A 17,230-nucleotide genomic window follows, 5' to 3' on the forward strand; every position below is an offset into this window, starting at 1 on the left:
GTCATCCGAAAAATATTTTCTTTTCTTTTTGGCTGGCCATAAAATCAAACACAAGAAAGAGTCAAAATTGCAAAAGATTCTTTTTTTTGAAACAAATTGAAAAACACCAGAGTGGATGATATACATTATAAATCTTATTTTGTTGTTGTTGTTTGAAAAACAAAAAGTTTCTCAAAAAAAATTCTAAAGATTTCTTGTCGTGAAAGCAATAATAAAGAAACTGACATTTTTTCTTTATCATATCATTTCATTTCGTTTGGATAATCCTCGTTTGATGTATGGCTCGCTTTTCTTGAATCTTATTTCTTTCAATTTGGTTGCACACACAGAAAAAGCCAAGTAGCCATTCTTAATGAAAATCATCAAAATGGATCATCATCATCATCATTGTCATAATCGGACAAATAAACCGATTTTTTTGTCTTATCCAATTTTGTTTTCGAGAAAAAAACCCTTACATTTTTCGGACAGCAGCAACAAAATCAGCTTACGTTAGCCGAAAAAATAACGGTTTCATTTTTTCATGTTCAGATTTTTTTCCTTCATCGTTGTTGTTTGGATGAAAAAACAAGAAAAATTTGTAACAAAAAAATTCCAATAACAACAACAACAACAACCAACGCGAAAAAATGGAACGAAAACATTAATATTAAACCAATGGGATTAGTTGATGATGATATGGCGATTTATTTGCTTTCTTGTTGTTGTTTTCGTTTTCGTTATGTAATATTTTTGTCTTTGATGATAATAATAATTCTTATAGTTTCTTTAAGTGTTTTTTCTTCTTCTTCTTCTTCATACGATATAAATATTATAAGAATGTAATCTATTTGATTTGAATGAATGAATGAATGATCATTTATATCATTGAATTCTTCGATTTTTCGATTGTGTCTTTCCTTTATTATTATTATTATTATTATTGACCAATCGATATTTGATTATGATCATCATCATCATCATTTTACGAAATGTGTTTAATATCAATATGATGATCATCATCATCATCAATTTCAATCACAATGTAGATGCTTATATTGGTATCTTGTTGTTTTTCTCTCTCCCTCTCCATGTACACTTTACACAAAGATTATTATTGTCTTTGTCTTTGCTTGTTGTTGTTGCATTTGTTAATATCCATCTCCAAACATGAGCAAGATGATAATGATTCGTATCATTGATCATCTAATGTTTTATATTAGAAGTGTATTTGGTAGGTTTTTTTTGTGATGAACAAAAAACAAAGCAAAAAAATTTTTGTCAAGATTTTTGTTTTTCTTTGTTGTTTTTTCATTCCATGTTCAATCAATCGAGTGAACATTATCGACATTGATTTTTTCTCTTCATTGTTGTTGTTGTCAATCGATGATTGCATCAAAAAAAAAATAAGAATCCCATTGCAATGCAATGTGTTTTCTGTTTTGGTATATGTTTATTGGATGCAAAACAAAAACAAAATTCGATTCGATTCGATTTGAAGTCTTTGGATCGATGAACTATAACCGAATCTAAATGATTTTGTTTTGATGATCATCATTTGATTTACAGACAAGAAAATTTTTTCAAGAAAAACTATAGTTTTTTCAAATTACTGTCAAAAAAAAAAGAAGTTCCGAAAACTGATCCACCAAAGAAGAAGAAAAAGAGAATTCAAAATGATAATACATAGGGTAAACTAACCAATTCTGATCGTGTGTGTGGTTTTTGTCTCTTCTATTCTATTTCCATTAAAATAAATCGACAAATATCCACTCGATATATCTTTATTTATCTCAGAAGAAGAAGAATAAGTAAAATTCCCAATTCTTCTTCAACCGCATTTATCTTATCGAATGGAATGTCTTTGCAAAATTGTTGATCGTTTGTTTGGGTTTTTTTCTTTGGTATTTTTTTCTCCCACTTTCTTGCCAAATGAATGATTTTTTTCAATTTCAAAATAAAGATTTATAGCCAAAAAGAATAAAAACCCGGAATAATGATAATGATGATGATGATGACCATTGACATTCAATGATCAACACAAAACAAAACAAAAAATTGAATTGAATTTGATCCCCAAAAAATTGAAAAAAAAATTGAAAATGTAAATATTTGACCAAAGTTTTTTTCAAAAGAAAATTCCATTTGAATCCATTTATGATGATGATTTATTACATGATTTCATTCCCCTCTCACACACTCTTTTTTTTTCGATTTAACGTAAAACTTTTCGTTTGCTGTTGTTGTTGACTTGTTGTTGTTGTTGCTTATTGTTTTCAAAGGCCATCTCATTTTCGTTATTTATTCATTTTAAATTCAGCAAAAAAAAAAAGAATAAAATTCCAAAGATTCTTATTCACTGGTTCGGTTTTGCAATATATTTTTCTCTCTCACTATATGCACAATATGCTTATGTAATATATTTTGGTAGACATCATTAATCATTCATCTTTCAATGCGCGCATTTATTGTCTTTGTATTTCGTTTTTGACTTTTATTTTTTTATCCTTCCCTTGAATGAATGGAAAATGAAAATTTATAAAGCTTTTGTTTGGACCGGCAATATTTTTTTTTATTTTAAAATAAAATTTATTTGACAACTTTTGAACCAAAACAATTGAAATCAACTAAGAAATGAAATATAGGAATGGTGAGGAAACTTTTTGAAAAAAACTTGAAAAATCAATTTTTCAAAATTCATTTTTTCTCCAAAAAATTCTTCGAAGAACCAGAAAATCAAAAAGTTTAAACCATCTTATGTCACCTTCCATGTTTGTTTCATTATGGCCATCATCATTCATTCAAATTTCTTCTTCTAAGAATGAAATAAAGTTAATTCCCTTAACACACACACAATATGTTGTCATCATTATGATCATTTTGCATCCTCGCTTGCATTGTCGAACTGATGAAAACTGGTGTCGCCTAACGATCATCATCATTTGATTTTGCATATCATCATCATCGGATAGGATTTTGTTTTTGTTTTTTTCAAAACAAACACAAAATTTGCATGTTATTTTCATTCAACCAAAGTTTGATTGGATGTGTTTCTTTTCATTCAGCAAACGACGAAAATGATGATAACAAAACAAAAACAGAAAAAAATCATTCTTGATTCTGAATTCTTGAATAAAGAATATATCAAAATGTGAACATACAACGTTCACGTTATTTCTTTCTTTTTTTTCGTTTCGGAAGTTTATTATTGAAATTATTATTGTCGTCGTCGTTCGTTACTTTGTCGGTTGGTTGTGTTATTCTTTGAAAATTCTGTGTGTGTGTGTGTTTTTCTGTCAAACGTATGCAATGTGATGTGAAACAACGAAAACGAAAAAAACAACCAGCACCAGATACAGCAGCAGCTGTTTTAAGTAGCTGTTTTTTATTGATAATATTTAAGCGGGATACCCTTTTGTTGTTGTTATTCTTGAGTTTCTGAAATGAATTCTTGATATTAGTTTTTTTTTAGTTTTGTTTCATTTTCATTCCGGTTCACACTTAAACATTATTATTATCAATGTTGTTATTTTTGTTGATAACATCTATGTTTATGCGAAGAAAATATTGTTTTTTTTTTGTTTCCTCGTTTACTTTTCTTTCCTAAAGAATATTTTCTTGGAATATATATAGAATTTGTTCAAAAAAAATGTAGAGACCTTTTGATTGAATCGGTTCGAGTTTCGTTTCTTGTTTGCAGCAGAATATTCTGCTATGCCGTGTGTATGAGTGTTAATATGGTAAAAGCAAGTGGCACTTTTTTTCAATTTTCAATTGAAATTTTTTTTATTTTTTCATTTCATTTTCTCCATAACAAACTTATAAACTTGTTAAAATTTGATGTTTGTTTGTTTGTTTGGGATTTCGGTCGGTCGGATCGATCGACGATGATGATAATGTTAAGTAATAAAAAAAACTTTTCTTTCGACACTTTTTCTGTTCATTTTGATGATGATGATATCATTTTTGTTTGAGAATTGATAATAATGATGATCACTATGTTTATGATGAAGACATTTTTTTTTTGTTCCGCCAAACACTATTATTATATTTTTTTTGTTGTTGTTTAACAATGTTTGTATCGTTTCGTTCAAGTGGCTTTATAAGAGAAGTTTTCTTGAGAAAAATAAGAATTCAATTTTCAATTGTCGGATAATAATATGATGTGTTTTATTTGGCTGTAATAACCCGTTTTATCCTTTTTTTCCCCTTGTCTTTCTCATATCTAATTATCTAATTTTGAAATTTTTTTTTTGTTTTTCAATAGTAAAACCAAGCCCGCCAATAATACGTATAAATGGAAAATCATTGATTGAATATCGTATGATGGATTCAATCGATAATTCGGATGATAATCATCATTATTCAAAACAAGATTATTCATCAAGTGCCAAATCATCACCATCAATTATCGATCTAGACCGATATCGACAATTTGGTCCATTTGAAGAAGGTTCAACAATTGTATTTGAATGTTCAACATTCGGTGGACGACCAATGCCTGAATTACGTTGGTTTAATGGTTCTAGGCCATTACGTTCAAAAATTTCTGTAATCGATCTGCAACAACAACATCAAGATCAACAACAACAACAGCAACAACAAGATTCATCATCCATGGATTCAATGGATCCAGATCTAATAATGTTAAATCAACCAGGTGATGCAAGACGTAAAGTAATAGCAACAACAAGAATTATTGCCAGTAGATTTGATTTGGGTGCCAAATTTGAATGTCGTGTTTTATGGAATAATAGCCAATATGATGATAATAATGATAATGTTGATGGTGGTGGTGATGGATTCATACAGCAAAACAATGCCTCATTACTTAACGATTGGCTATTGTTAGATATTCAAGTACGGCCATTATCGATTCGTGTTGATTCACCAAGATCACCAGTTGTATCAGGTGAAACTGTCCTTTTACGTTGTACGGTTGATGGTGCAAGACCAGCAGCAAATATTACCTGGTATAATCGTTCCGAAGTTGTTCAAGCTGAACCATTACCAACATTTAACCATTTGACAATGTCAACAACAACATCAAACAGACAATCATCATCACCAGATAATAAAATTACCGGTCCATTAATTGGTCCAAATCAACCGGTTCGTACCCGGATTACAATCGAATCAATGACCGATGGTACATTTCGTACAACATCAATATTAGCATTCGTTGCCAGCCGTTCCGATCATCAAGCAGATTTTTTCTGTAAAGGTTCAAATGAAATTCTAAGAAATCGTAATGAAGTTCCATTAATACAAGGTGTACAGCTACAAGTTTTATGTAAGTTTTCTTTTTTATCAATATATTTTTTACAATACTATCTATCTGCATGGAGCCAATTATTGTTTTGTTTTTGGTTGAATGGAATGTGTACCACAAATGACATAATGACATGGACATTCCAAACAAACAAAAAAATTTAGATTCTTTTGGCATGTGGTTTAATCATCATCATCATTATTTCATATGGGACCCATAACTTTTGTTTTCATTATGGCTGATGATGACATTTACAAACGACAAAGACAAGACAAAATATTTTCTCTAAATGAAATGAAATGATGATGGAATCCAATGGAAATTTTTTCGTTTCTCATTTCAGAATACATTCTATTGTTATAAGAATATATTCTGTTCACTCTTTCTCTCTCTCTGACTATGAAACCAAGAAAACAAAAATGAATTATGATCTTATGGTCCGGTTTTAGTAATGTTAATGTTGTTGTTGTTGATGATGATGATTATGATATAAATAAAATTTTTTCAACAACAATATATAATCGGGTATCATATCCGAATAATAATAATAACCGAAGAATGTTTATGACGTGAATGCAATTCATCACTTAGTAGTAGTAGTATGATGTAGTTGTAGTAAAAATAACTATGATCATTTTAATCGAAAAATAATAATAACCGGACCCGGGTTTGTTTGTTGTTTGGTTGGTTTTGATCACATACTGGACCCGAAGAAGAAGATTGCTTATTTCTTTAAAATGAAAAAGTTTTGAAAAAGTTTTTGGTGATTAATTGGTCATTGGTTTTTGAATTTATTTTTTGTCATTTTTAACACCAATACTTTGCTATCCGAAAAAGAAGAGAAAATTCTTTTCCCATTCATAATGATAACCGATATGATGATGATGATAATAACAATGTCATTTGTCACTAATTTTATATCCATTCACAAATATATCATTATTGTATTATGTAATATCATCCATCCATTATTAAAGCTTTGTGAAAAAAACGACCTAACAACATATATAAGGCAGATGAATTTTTTGTAAAATGGAAATTCCAGAAATCCAAAACAAAAAAAAAATTGCCTTGTTAAATGGATGTTGCATACACACATCATATCACTGGTTTTCTATACAATCCATATAAATAGATAGATATTGTCATTATTATTATTAATAATGATCGATAATGGTTTATATATTGAACATTGTTTGGTTGTTTAGCTGGTTGGATGTTTGGTTATACAATGTACATCATCATCATCGATAATGAAAATGCTGATGCTAACCACCCCTCCTCCTCTCCATACACCCATCAAACAAACAAACGAGCAAAAAAAATGTAGAATTCTCTTTCTGCAAACGAAAACTTTATAGCATTTTCGTTGCTGTTGCAGGATGTGATTTATGATTTTTTTCTCTCTCTAAATGCATGTTAGCTTGAAAAAATACGAAAAAAAAGTTTGAACAGGGTAAGGGCGGTTAGTGAATAGAAAAACAGAAAAAAATCTTGTCCAAATTTTATTATCATCATTATGATTATGATGATTATTATTATGGCAATGACAATGATGATAATTACATGATTTTAACGATATGACTATATGACCATCATCACTATAAAAACATTACAAGCTATCTATGTATATGGATTATTCTAAGTCTGGGTTGTCAATGTTTTTTTGCTATGAAAGAATTCTATATCAAAGTCATTTTTCTCAACAATAAAGTTTCATACGACCATGTTTGTTTGTTTGATTGAATTTTTTAAAAATTCCGATTGATTGATGAATTCGTGAAAGCCAGCAGAAAAAGAGGATTCTTAATTTTATTAGTTTTATTGAAAAAAAATTGATTTTTTTGTGTGTGTTTCTGGGATGATATCATTATCATCATCATCATTTGGATAGTCCATGTTCAAGGAGAAGGGAAACCAAACAAACAAACAAAAATTGAATCAAATTTCACTTACAAACAAAAAACAAAATCATCAATCTTTTCAATTAAATAGTCGCTGCTTTTTTGTCAGGGTAATCATCATCATCATTACTATCACTATAGAATAAAAATTCATTCAATATGGATTCTTTTCACATATATGAAATGTCCGAATGCGAATAAATTGTCAGAATTTTTTTCTCTCATTGTGAAATTGCACACATATCACATTTATGACAACGAGAGTGAGAGAATGAACAAAAAAAAATCCTCAAACTTGTCAAATCTTGTCTATCCATCTACATGACCGAATTTCAAGTTTTCATTTTCATATTTTCAATTTTTGATATGAGAATTTGACATTTGACACCAGAGAGAATATTGGATATGAATTTTTTATTTTTGATTGCCATTAAATGAATATCATAACATAAAAATGATAATTAATTAATCAATTACAAGTTAACAATTAGCAACAGAAACAGAAACATTGAAAATGCGAAATGAAAATTCGAATCAAAAACGAAACAAGCAAAAATCATCAGCATCAATAATAATAATTGCCATATTCACATTTATGAATCAAATGAGGGGCCAAAGTTCATTCACTGGATAGGAAAAATAACTCTTTTTTTTTGTTCCTCAGATCATTTTTCTCGATTTTTTTTTCATTTTTGTGACTGTCTGTGAAATGAAATGAATGGATTGCTGCATGAATGACTGAATGTCATCATCACTTTGTCATTATATTCAGCTGTTCAGTTTTCTTTTCTTTCATTGTTTTTTTTCATCACTGGCAAAATCAGTTTTGGGCAGCCCCATTCAACAGCAGCAACAAAAAAAAACTATAATAAAAATGCACACACACAAATACAAAGTATTTTTTTTTTGCTGCTGCTGTTTTGAAATTGATGATTGCTCATTTATTATTACTTTTGTTCATCATCATCATTCCCCATGATCATGATGTTGATGTGACGCCCATTTGATTTCATCATCATATTCATTCATTTCGGTATAGAAATTGTTAAAATTGCAATCGTTTCAAGAATTATTATCATCATCATCGGCATGATTATATTCACTTTGAAAAACAATATTCTTTCTTTTTTGAATTTTGGGGACAATATTTTTACCCTATTGATGCTTGCTTGACAAAAAAAAAAATGTGTACGCCTTTTGTTGTATGGATTCACAAAGAAGACGCTATTCGTCCATTACTATCGATTTTTTTTCTTACTTATAATAATGATGCGATGTGTCATCAGCAAACAATATATCCCCACTTATTATGATGACGATTATCATTTAAATTATTTTCATCATCATCATCAACAATATGAATAGAAAATGAAATGGATCGGATTGAATTGAATTGAATGCGAATGTGAATGCGAATGAAAAAACGTCAGCACAATGTTACTTTTTTCTCGGCAAAAATATTACATAATACATTAAATTCAATTAGTCATTGATCAATGAAATGAATGAATGAAAATTTCTTCTAATTTCTGAATCGATATCACATCACATATCATAATAATAATAATGGGAAAAAATGTATGCATGAATCGTCAATAGAAGATTCTTTCTTCTTTCATTTCTTATTCAATTTCTATTTACAAATGATGATGATTATGCTTGCCAATCATTTTCAATCTCAGTTTGTTCCATTTTGGAATTCAAAAAACGAAAATTCATTTGCCAATGTTGTTCCATAGTTTTGAATGAAAAAAAGCAGGGACAACAACAACCAAACAAAACAAAAAAAAATTAGTCATAGTCAAATGGATTTCGGTATTCAATTCGTTCCATTTGAAACATTGAATATGACAAAAACTGCAAAATGAACGAAAAAAATGGGCGTCTCGAATCAAACATCCCATCATCTATCTCATGGATGTTTGAATGATAGCCACTTGCTTGTTTGCGATGTGAAATGGCGAAACAAACAAAACAAAAAAATCAATTTTCATCATCAAAAGACATTCATATAGTTTTTCCATTGATTTTGTTCCATCTAACTGATGTTTCATTTGATGACGATGATAATGACGATAAAACGAATGATGAAAAAACAAGGCTCAGATGCTTAAGAATGAATCATAAATCGTTCAAACACACATATATAGATCGAAAAAAACAATCAGCATCTCCTTTTTTTACTTTGTATATATTTTTCGATCAACTAACGAAGATGAAAAAAAACTACAAAGTTGAAAGTTGAAAGTTTGTATTATTTGACCAAAAAAACTGTTTTTTACTATCATCGTCGTTGTCGAACGAACGAATGAACAAACGAGAGCCAATTAGATTTATTCATCCAAACGATCGAGAGATACAGCCAAAGATATTTACAAATGACATCGTTTTAGCATCGTTTAAACAACAGCAGCAGAATGGAAAAAAAGTTTTTCATTCCAAACACAATGTGAATGAAAACTTTTTTCTTTTTTCGGTTTGGTGGTTGCAACAAAACAAAACACAACCCTATTTACTTTACTTATTTTACTTTTGGTGAATGAAAGTGAAAAAAAACTGAATGACAAATCCATTTAAAAGGGACACCATTGAATTGCCCAATGGATCATTCTAGTCGATTTTCAGTTATTTCGGTTTTTTTTCGGATTCGCAGTAGCAGAAAAAAAGATCCATTAATATCACCCTAAGTGATCAGTTTTGGATTTTTTCTCTTTTCGGTTGCTGCTATACTTTTTTTTCAGGGTTTGTTGTTTTTCCATACACACACAACTGTGTGTATTGTCACATTCTTCGTTATATAAATATATTCGGTTAGCATCATTTAAAAATATGATATCAAATCAAATTAGTATTGTTGAATGATTTTGTTGTTGTTGTTCTTCTCTGTTTGTGGATTCTGTGGAATTGTCCATTTATATCATATATTTGACAAAAAAAAACATTTGAAAATTGGACTTTTATTTTCTTCTTCTTATTCGTCATTGAGTTTGGTTCGGTTCGTTTTTGGTTTGATTTGATTTAAATGTGAATTTTTTTTTCTTTTTCGAAATGAAAAATACATTTCGGAAGAGAAAGTAATGAATGAATGAAATTGATATGAATGAAAAAAGAAAAATATTAAAAATGAATTGAAAAAAACATTTTATCTTTCGCTCGAATGATTAAATTGAATACGAAAATTCTGGTTGAAAATGTTGAATATCTTTAAAGATGATTACTATAGCTTAGTTTAACCATTTGGCCACATCATTTGGATCGATCAATTTGCAATTTTATTAGTAATGATGATGGAGAAAAAAATGTTTGACTTTCCATCAAATATTATTATTATTATTGTTGTTGTTGTTAGTCAATCATCATCATTGAATTCGAAATATATAAAAAAAAACAAAAGAATAACAGAATAATGTTAATCAAATTCTGTGTGTTATTTATTTAGTAGTCGATTCGATTCGAGAATGGCGCCCAAAAAAACAATAATAATAATAATATTCTGTTGAAAACATTGAAAATGAATTAATGGAATCTCTCGATTCGGGAATTCTGGAATGAAAGAAACAAAACAAAATCAACTGAATTTCGAATCATTCGAAACTATTTTGACCCAATTTTTTTCGTTTGACTATTGTTATCAAAATAGAAAAGAATATTTTGTTTTTGAGGATGTTTCCTGTTGATAATTGTTTTTTTTCTGTTTTTGTTTTGGAAAAATTTTACTGATTTGATTCTAATTTTTCTCTTTTTCTTTTTGCTATTTGATAATTACAATTTATTTTGTTTTGTTTATTTCATCACCCATATTGAATGGAATTATGAATCGAGAAAAATAAAACAGCAATCTCTTGTGTCATCCATTTCAACATTAACAACAACAACAACAAAGACCATAATCGTGTTTCGCATGCTATCATTTATATTAAAAATACATCCAGCCTATACATTTTCTCATATTCATTATTGTATGAAACAAAACAACAACAACAAAAATGTATATGATTGTATATGATTCGAATCCAAATTGATAAGAATTCTTGTTGATGATGAATTCTGTTTGTTGAACTGAATGAATGAATGAATGAATGATGAGTTTCTTTCGGGTTCGAAAACATTTATTCCTAGAAAACAAATAGTAAGAGAAAGATCTATGTATGTAGCAGATGAAAAACAACAAAAAATTATTATTATTATTCGTTTTAATTTTCATTCGTAAAAGGTTTTTCCAATCCAATTCATTATATTCTATTTGTCTATGTGTGTTGTTCTTTTTCTTCTTTTTTCACTCAATTCCATTCTGTTTTTCACATTTATATTTATGAGATTTCAAAATATTCCCCCCAATTTCTCCTACCAAATGTGTCAACCGACAAAACGAAAATAGATTCAATGTTGCCAAATATTGTTTCCATCTAACACACACACACACAGATCATTATATCATCATCATACAAACATTTAACCAGCAAGCAGCAATGATGATGAATGAAAAATTTGACCCTTTCTTTTTTCTAAAAAAAAGAAATATGATAGTTTTTTTATATGGTCACGTGAAAGTTTATTTTATATGTGAGAATTAGCTGATGCTATTGATGATGATGATGTTGGTAATCATTTTCGATTTCCGGATTTTTTTTGGCTTTCGGTTATTCAGCAATGTCATTTCCTTATCCGGATCGGTGTGTGCAAGCCATGTTTTATTTAACAGAATATTCTTCATTCATTTCTGACATTTAACTATGAATAAACGAAGAAGAATGAGTTTTTTTTAGTTAGTTTAGTTTTGTAAAATTGAATTAAAAAACATTAACACAAACATTATATTAGCGACAATGTAATTCAAAACAGAAAAAAATTGAATGATTCATCTTCATTTTGGGAATGTTTTGAACAAAAAACTAGAAACATTGTTTCATTTATTACACATTGATCATTCTGAAACACGCATTGTGAATAAAAAGTGAAAAAAAAGAGTGAACAAAACAAAAAATATCTAGATCAGATTATAAACACTGTACAGTTAACAATGAGAAAAATCTCTTGATATTTTTTCGTTTGGTTGCTGTTGTTGTTGAAATCATTCCATTCATTTATTTTGATTTCACATGAATGAAGAAGGATTATTATTATTTTGTTTTTCACTGTTTACACCGTCCGTTCATTTTTCGTTCGTTCGTTTTTTTTCTTCAAATATTAATTTACCAAAAAAAAAAACTAACTAACTAAAGTTAAAGTTGTTAATCTTGATGCTTGATGTGCCTATATCTATCTAGCTAGATATTCTCTAGAGTTTTTTCACTGAAATTCTTCCTTGCCACTGAATGAAAAGGAGTATTGTGAAAGATTATCCAATACAGTTGTATGGATGATGATGTTTCTTCTACTGTATTTATACAAATACACGAGTTTATCTCCAAAAAAGTTTCCGGTTGAATTGATTATATATTTTTTTTCATTTATATCGGATATGGCCGGGAGCAAACTAAAACTAAATAATTATAGTTTGTGTGTGTTTGGTTGATATATACTGTTTCATGATTGTAACTAACCCATCAGCATCATCATCATTAGCTAATGTTATTCTATGATGATTTTTGTTTGTTTGTAATATGAATACACAGAGAGATAAACATTCGAAGAGATTATCATTCCAATAGTTTTTCTTTTCTAGTTTTTACCGTTTTCATCACATTTTCAATTTTTGTTTTTCATTATGGCTATGGATTTTTTTAGCTGGTTTGGTTTGGTTAATTAGCCACCAAACACCACATACTGACAGAATGGTAACAGAATATTCTTTCTCTACAACAACAAAAAAGACTACAAAACCTGAAAAACACACACACGCAAACAAATGAGCGAACAAACGAAATATTTAGTATTAAAGTCATGATCTCTCTCTATAAGTTTCAGTTTCGAAAAACGATGATCGTTGTCATTGTCGTCATCATCATCACCGTTGTTGTTGTTCACAATGATTGAATACAAGTTTTCTGGTTTTTGCCTACACGTTTCGAATTATAATAATGTGTGTGTGTGTGGTGTAATCGAAAACTTTTCATTTTTTCATTCTCTGTCCTTCCGTTGTTCGAGGTCTTTGGCATTTTATTCATTGAACGCACACACATACATATAGTGAGATTCATTCATTTTTCCTGATCAAATTTTCATCATTATTATTAATTAGTAATATCTTTAATCTTGAAAAACAAGAATTTTCCACTACTTTCTAATTACAAATTTTCATTTGAAAATCATCGAATGATAATGATATAGTGAAAAAAATGAAAAATGATTTTTGCACTAAATTTCATTGTTTTTCTCCGATATAGTCAATGAATTTTCAATATAAATCATGATCATCATTTAATTTTCATCATTTTTCGCCATAACAAAACATACTATAAATTGTAATGTGCATTTTGTAGCCCAGGCAGCCACGTCAAGCTCATCTGCAACATGACATATATAAAAGAGCTTTCATTTGAATTTTAAAAAAAAAGCTTTTCATTTGCAATTTGTCAAATGTTAAACACACGTTTCATTTTTGTTATTTTTCTTTTCTTGTGTTGTTTCGATTAATAAAGTATTTTCTTCAAACTTTTTGTTTTGTGTTTATTGTTTAAATCTAACACGCTGTTTCGTTCCCTTAATCACCTCTCGGCGACGAAATCATCACATGGTGGTAGCGAAAAACTAAACTTGGTAAATGCAAAGCATCGAAGATTTATTAAATATGTCTAATGTAGCGAATAACACGAGAAGTTCAACAAGCGAATTTTTGGTCAAACCATCGAAGTATAACGATTCCGTTTCGATTGAAACCTTTATCGCTGAATTCGAACGTGTGGCAGTTGCTAATAATTGGAATGATGAGAAAATGGCTCGGGTGTTCCCGGCTCTCCTACCAACAGACTGTGTCTGGTTAGAGACTATTGAAGATCTGGCGACCGAATCTCGTAATTCCTTTATCGCTATTAAAGCTGAAATTGACTCTGGTAACAGAGGAAAGAAGCTTAAAAATTGGCAAGAATTAGCAAACATCAAGCGTAAAACCAATGAATCGTTGCCAAAGTTAGCTCATCGTGTTCACGTATTGGTGGATCGATCATTTGGAAAATTTGCTGCTTCTAATAAAACTACTTTGGAACTTTTCTTCTTTTTGAATTGTTTACCCTTGGATATTCAAGTTTTGTTGTGTAATCCTGATATGCCTACATCGGTCAAAAATGCGGTGAACGCGGCTGAAGGTTTGGAAACCGCAAAACATATCACGAATCTGCGATTCGATCGATTTAAAACTCAAGCTGGTAATTCATCTAATTCAAAAGCTGGTGCCGATAAAAAAACGAAAAAATTTTGTAATTTTTGTAAATTATCTGGCCATACTAAGGAGTCTTGTTTTAAAGCCAAGGCATCCGAGAAGAAGAAAAAAGATTCATCATCATCATCATCTGGTTCAGAAGTTAAGTCAATTCATGAACCAACTTTAAAAAAATGTCAAGTCATACCGATTTCATTCAAAGAAGTCGTTACTCAAGCATTGTGTGATACGGGCGCAGATGTATCTGTGATTCCAGCACACTTAGTGGAAAAATCTCGAATTAAAAAATTCTCAGCCACTACTATGCCTGCAGGAGTTGGTGGTCGACCGCTCAAAGTAATGGGCGAAACCACTATCGATTTTGCTATAAACAACCACGTTTTCCGACATAAGTTCATTGTTTTGGACGAAAAAAACGTGATACTTGGTATTGATTTTTTTCAAAAAACAATTTGCGTGTATCATTCGATTTCGACAATTTTATCGAAATAATTTCCAAAACAAACAACGAAACTATCATAAAATATTGTAATTGTGATAAAATGTCTTCATACATATATTCAATCTGTGCTATTGATGATGAAGATTATTCGGACACGTGCGATGTATTGCATGAAGAAGCATCTTCATTAACTGAAACTTTGTTCAACCGTTTCAGCAAAGTGGTGAATGGTTTGGGTAAATGTGATTTAATCAATCACAAAATAGTTCTTAAAGAAAATGCTCAGCCATGCCAATCATATAATTATAAAATTCCATTGGCATTTGAAAACGAAATCGATGACGTCATTAAATCCTTGGTAGAATACGATGTCATAGAAGAAAGTTTTTCGGAGTGGCGTTCTCCTATTGTGCCAATACGGAAACCTGATGGAACAATTCGTTTAGCTATTGATTACCGGAACGTGAATGACCGTACAAAGAATGATGCATTCCCGGTCCCACAAATCGATAGAATTATAAAAGACATTCGCGATGCTAAGATTTTTTCGAAAATTGATTTGGCGAAGGGTTATTATCAAATTGTAATGAATCCCGAAGATAAACCAATAACCGCCTTCGAGTGGCACAACAAACTTTGGCAATTTAAAAGAATGCCATTTGGTCTATCTACAGCTCCAAAAACATTTCTTCGCGTTATGGATCAAATTTTCCATCAATTTCCATTCGTTAAAGTTTACTTTGACGATATTCTTGTGTTTTCAACAAACATCAAACAACATATGAACAATTTAATGTCCGTTTTTCAGACATTAGAAAAATATGGCTTTACGATTAATCGAGATAAATCAAAATTCTTTTGCAAAGAAGTCTCATATTTGGGATATAGATTATCCGCTGATTCTATTCAACCGGCTAATAACAAAATTGAAAAATTGAAGAATTTCCCGATACCAACTAATCGTAAAGAGGTGGCTAGTTTTCTTGGATTAGCAGGTTACTATCGTAAATTCGTACCTGACTTTGGTAATATTGCTATTCCTTTGGAAAATCTCAAACGTAAATACGTTCGATTTATTTGGTCCGATGAATGCAACATTGCATTTGAAAAATTGAGATCGATTATTTCATCGGATAATTTACTTAAGCCTCCTTTACCTGGCCTGACTTTCCTAGTGCGTTGTGACGCCAGCGAAGTCGGCATGGGTGCTGTACTTCTACAAAAAGACGATAATAATGATGAACGTATTATTGAATACGCTTCGAAAGCCTTTTCCGATACGCAAAAACGGTATAGCACAATCGAAAAGGAAGCCACGGCAATCATGTGGTCAATACAAAACTGGCATTATTATCTGATTGGAAAAAAATTCATTCTTGAGACTGACCACAAACCATTGATATGGTTACAGTCGAAGAGGAATTTAACGAACAAATTGGGACGAATGGCGTTAAAGTTACAGGAATATGATTTCACTATTGATCATATTGATGGCAGCAACAATGTCATTGCCGATGCATTATCCCGTATTTGTTTAATCGAAACTTTTGATTGGAAACTGGAACAAGACAAGGATGGCATTTTACGTGACTGCATGGCATCAAATCCAGATCAATTCATTAAAAAGGGGGGCATCCTCTATAAAATGAATGATGGATTTGCCGCTTTATGCGTCCCGTCAAAAATATTGAACGTCGTCATATGTAATGTTCATAATGAATTATTGCATGTTGGTCAACGTAAAACGATGGAAGTCATCCGACGACGCTATTATCATCCTTTCATGAGAGATCGTGTTAAATCCCTCATCAACGCTTGTGATGCTTGTCAACGTTGCAAAGATTACGACAACAGGCCAAAAACCAATCATCCTCGTCAAGATTACTCGTCGTTCAATGTAGGCGAACATTGGTCAATTGATATAGCCGACATTGGTTCGACTAGTAAAGGAAACAAGTTTCTGGTGGGCATGATTGATTTGTATTCAAAGTTCGTAATCGCTACACCTGCCAAGACAGTTTCGTCACATAAAATAATCCAATTCCTTAAAACAACATGGAAGAAAGTGGGTTGTCCTAAATCATTATTGTGTGATCGTGGATCAGTTTTTGAATCTCAGGAATTTAAAAATTTCTGTGACGAGAATAATGTGGAAATAAAATATGCTGTTGCATATCTCCATCAAACTAATGGTAGTATTGAACGATTTTTCCGCACTTTTCGTAATATGATTCGTACTGCTGATTTTCTTAACGATTGGGACGTAAAATTGCAGAGTGTTCTAAATGCATATCATAGTGTGCGTCATGAATCTA

The 17,230-nt window shown here is 30.4% G+C and overlaps 2 protein-coding genes across 3 annotated transcripts in view; both read left to right on the plus strand.

Moving 5' to 3' along the window:
* The window catches only part of LOC113797697 (uncharacterized), a 45,283-nt gene that overhangs the window by 17,670 nt on the left and 10,383 nt on the right, over positions 1-17,230 (plus strand). For both annotated transcript variants that reach the window (XM_075821611.1, XM_027348120.2), the window contains exon 4: positions 4,247-5,272. In XM_075821611.1, coding sequence (XP_075677726.1) covers positions 4,247-5,272 — 1,026 coding nt within the window. The remainder of the gene's footprint in view (positions 1-4,246; positions 5,273-17,230) is intronic.
* On the plus strand, positions 13,552-14,965 carry LOC142645431 (uncharacterized). The gene has a single exon (XM_075821612.1). It carries the CDS (start codon positions 13,859-13,861, stop codon positions 14,963-14,965), a length of 1,107 nt encoding a protein of 368 aa, XP_075677727.1. The 5' UTR covers positions 13,552-13,858.

This window comes from Dermatophagoides pteronyssinus, unplaced genomic scaffold, assembly GCF_027571235.1.
Source record: "Dermatophagoides pteronyssinus isolate colony J.1.1.1.1 unplaced genomic scaffold, Derpt_VIB-CSIC_2022.12 sq0011, whole genome shotgun sequence".
Lineage (NCBI taxonomy): Eukaryota > Metazoa > Arthropoda > Arachnida > Sarcoptiformes > Pyroglyphidae > Dermatophagoides > Dermatophagoides pteronyssinus.

Bases quoted from the DNA above. Each gene is read 5' to 3' on its own strand.
- LOC142645431 (XM_075821612.1), top strand. From the start codon at position 13,859: ATGCAAAGCATCGAAGATTTATTAAATATGTCTAATGTAGCGAATAAC.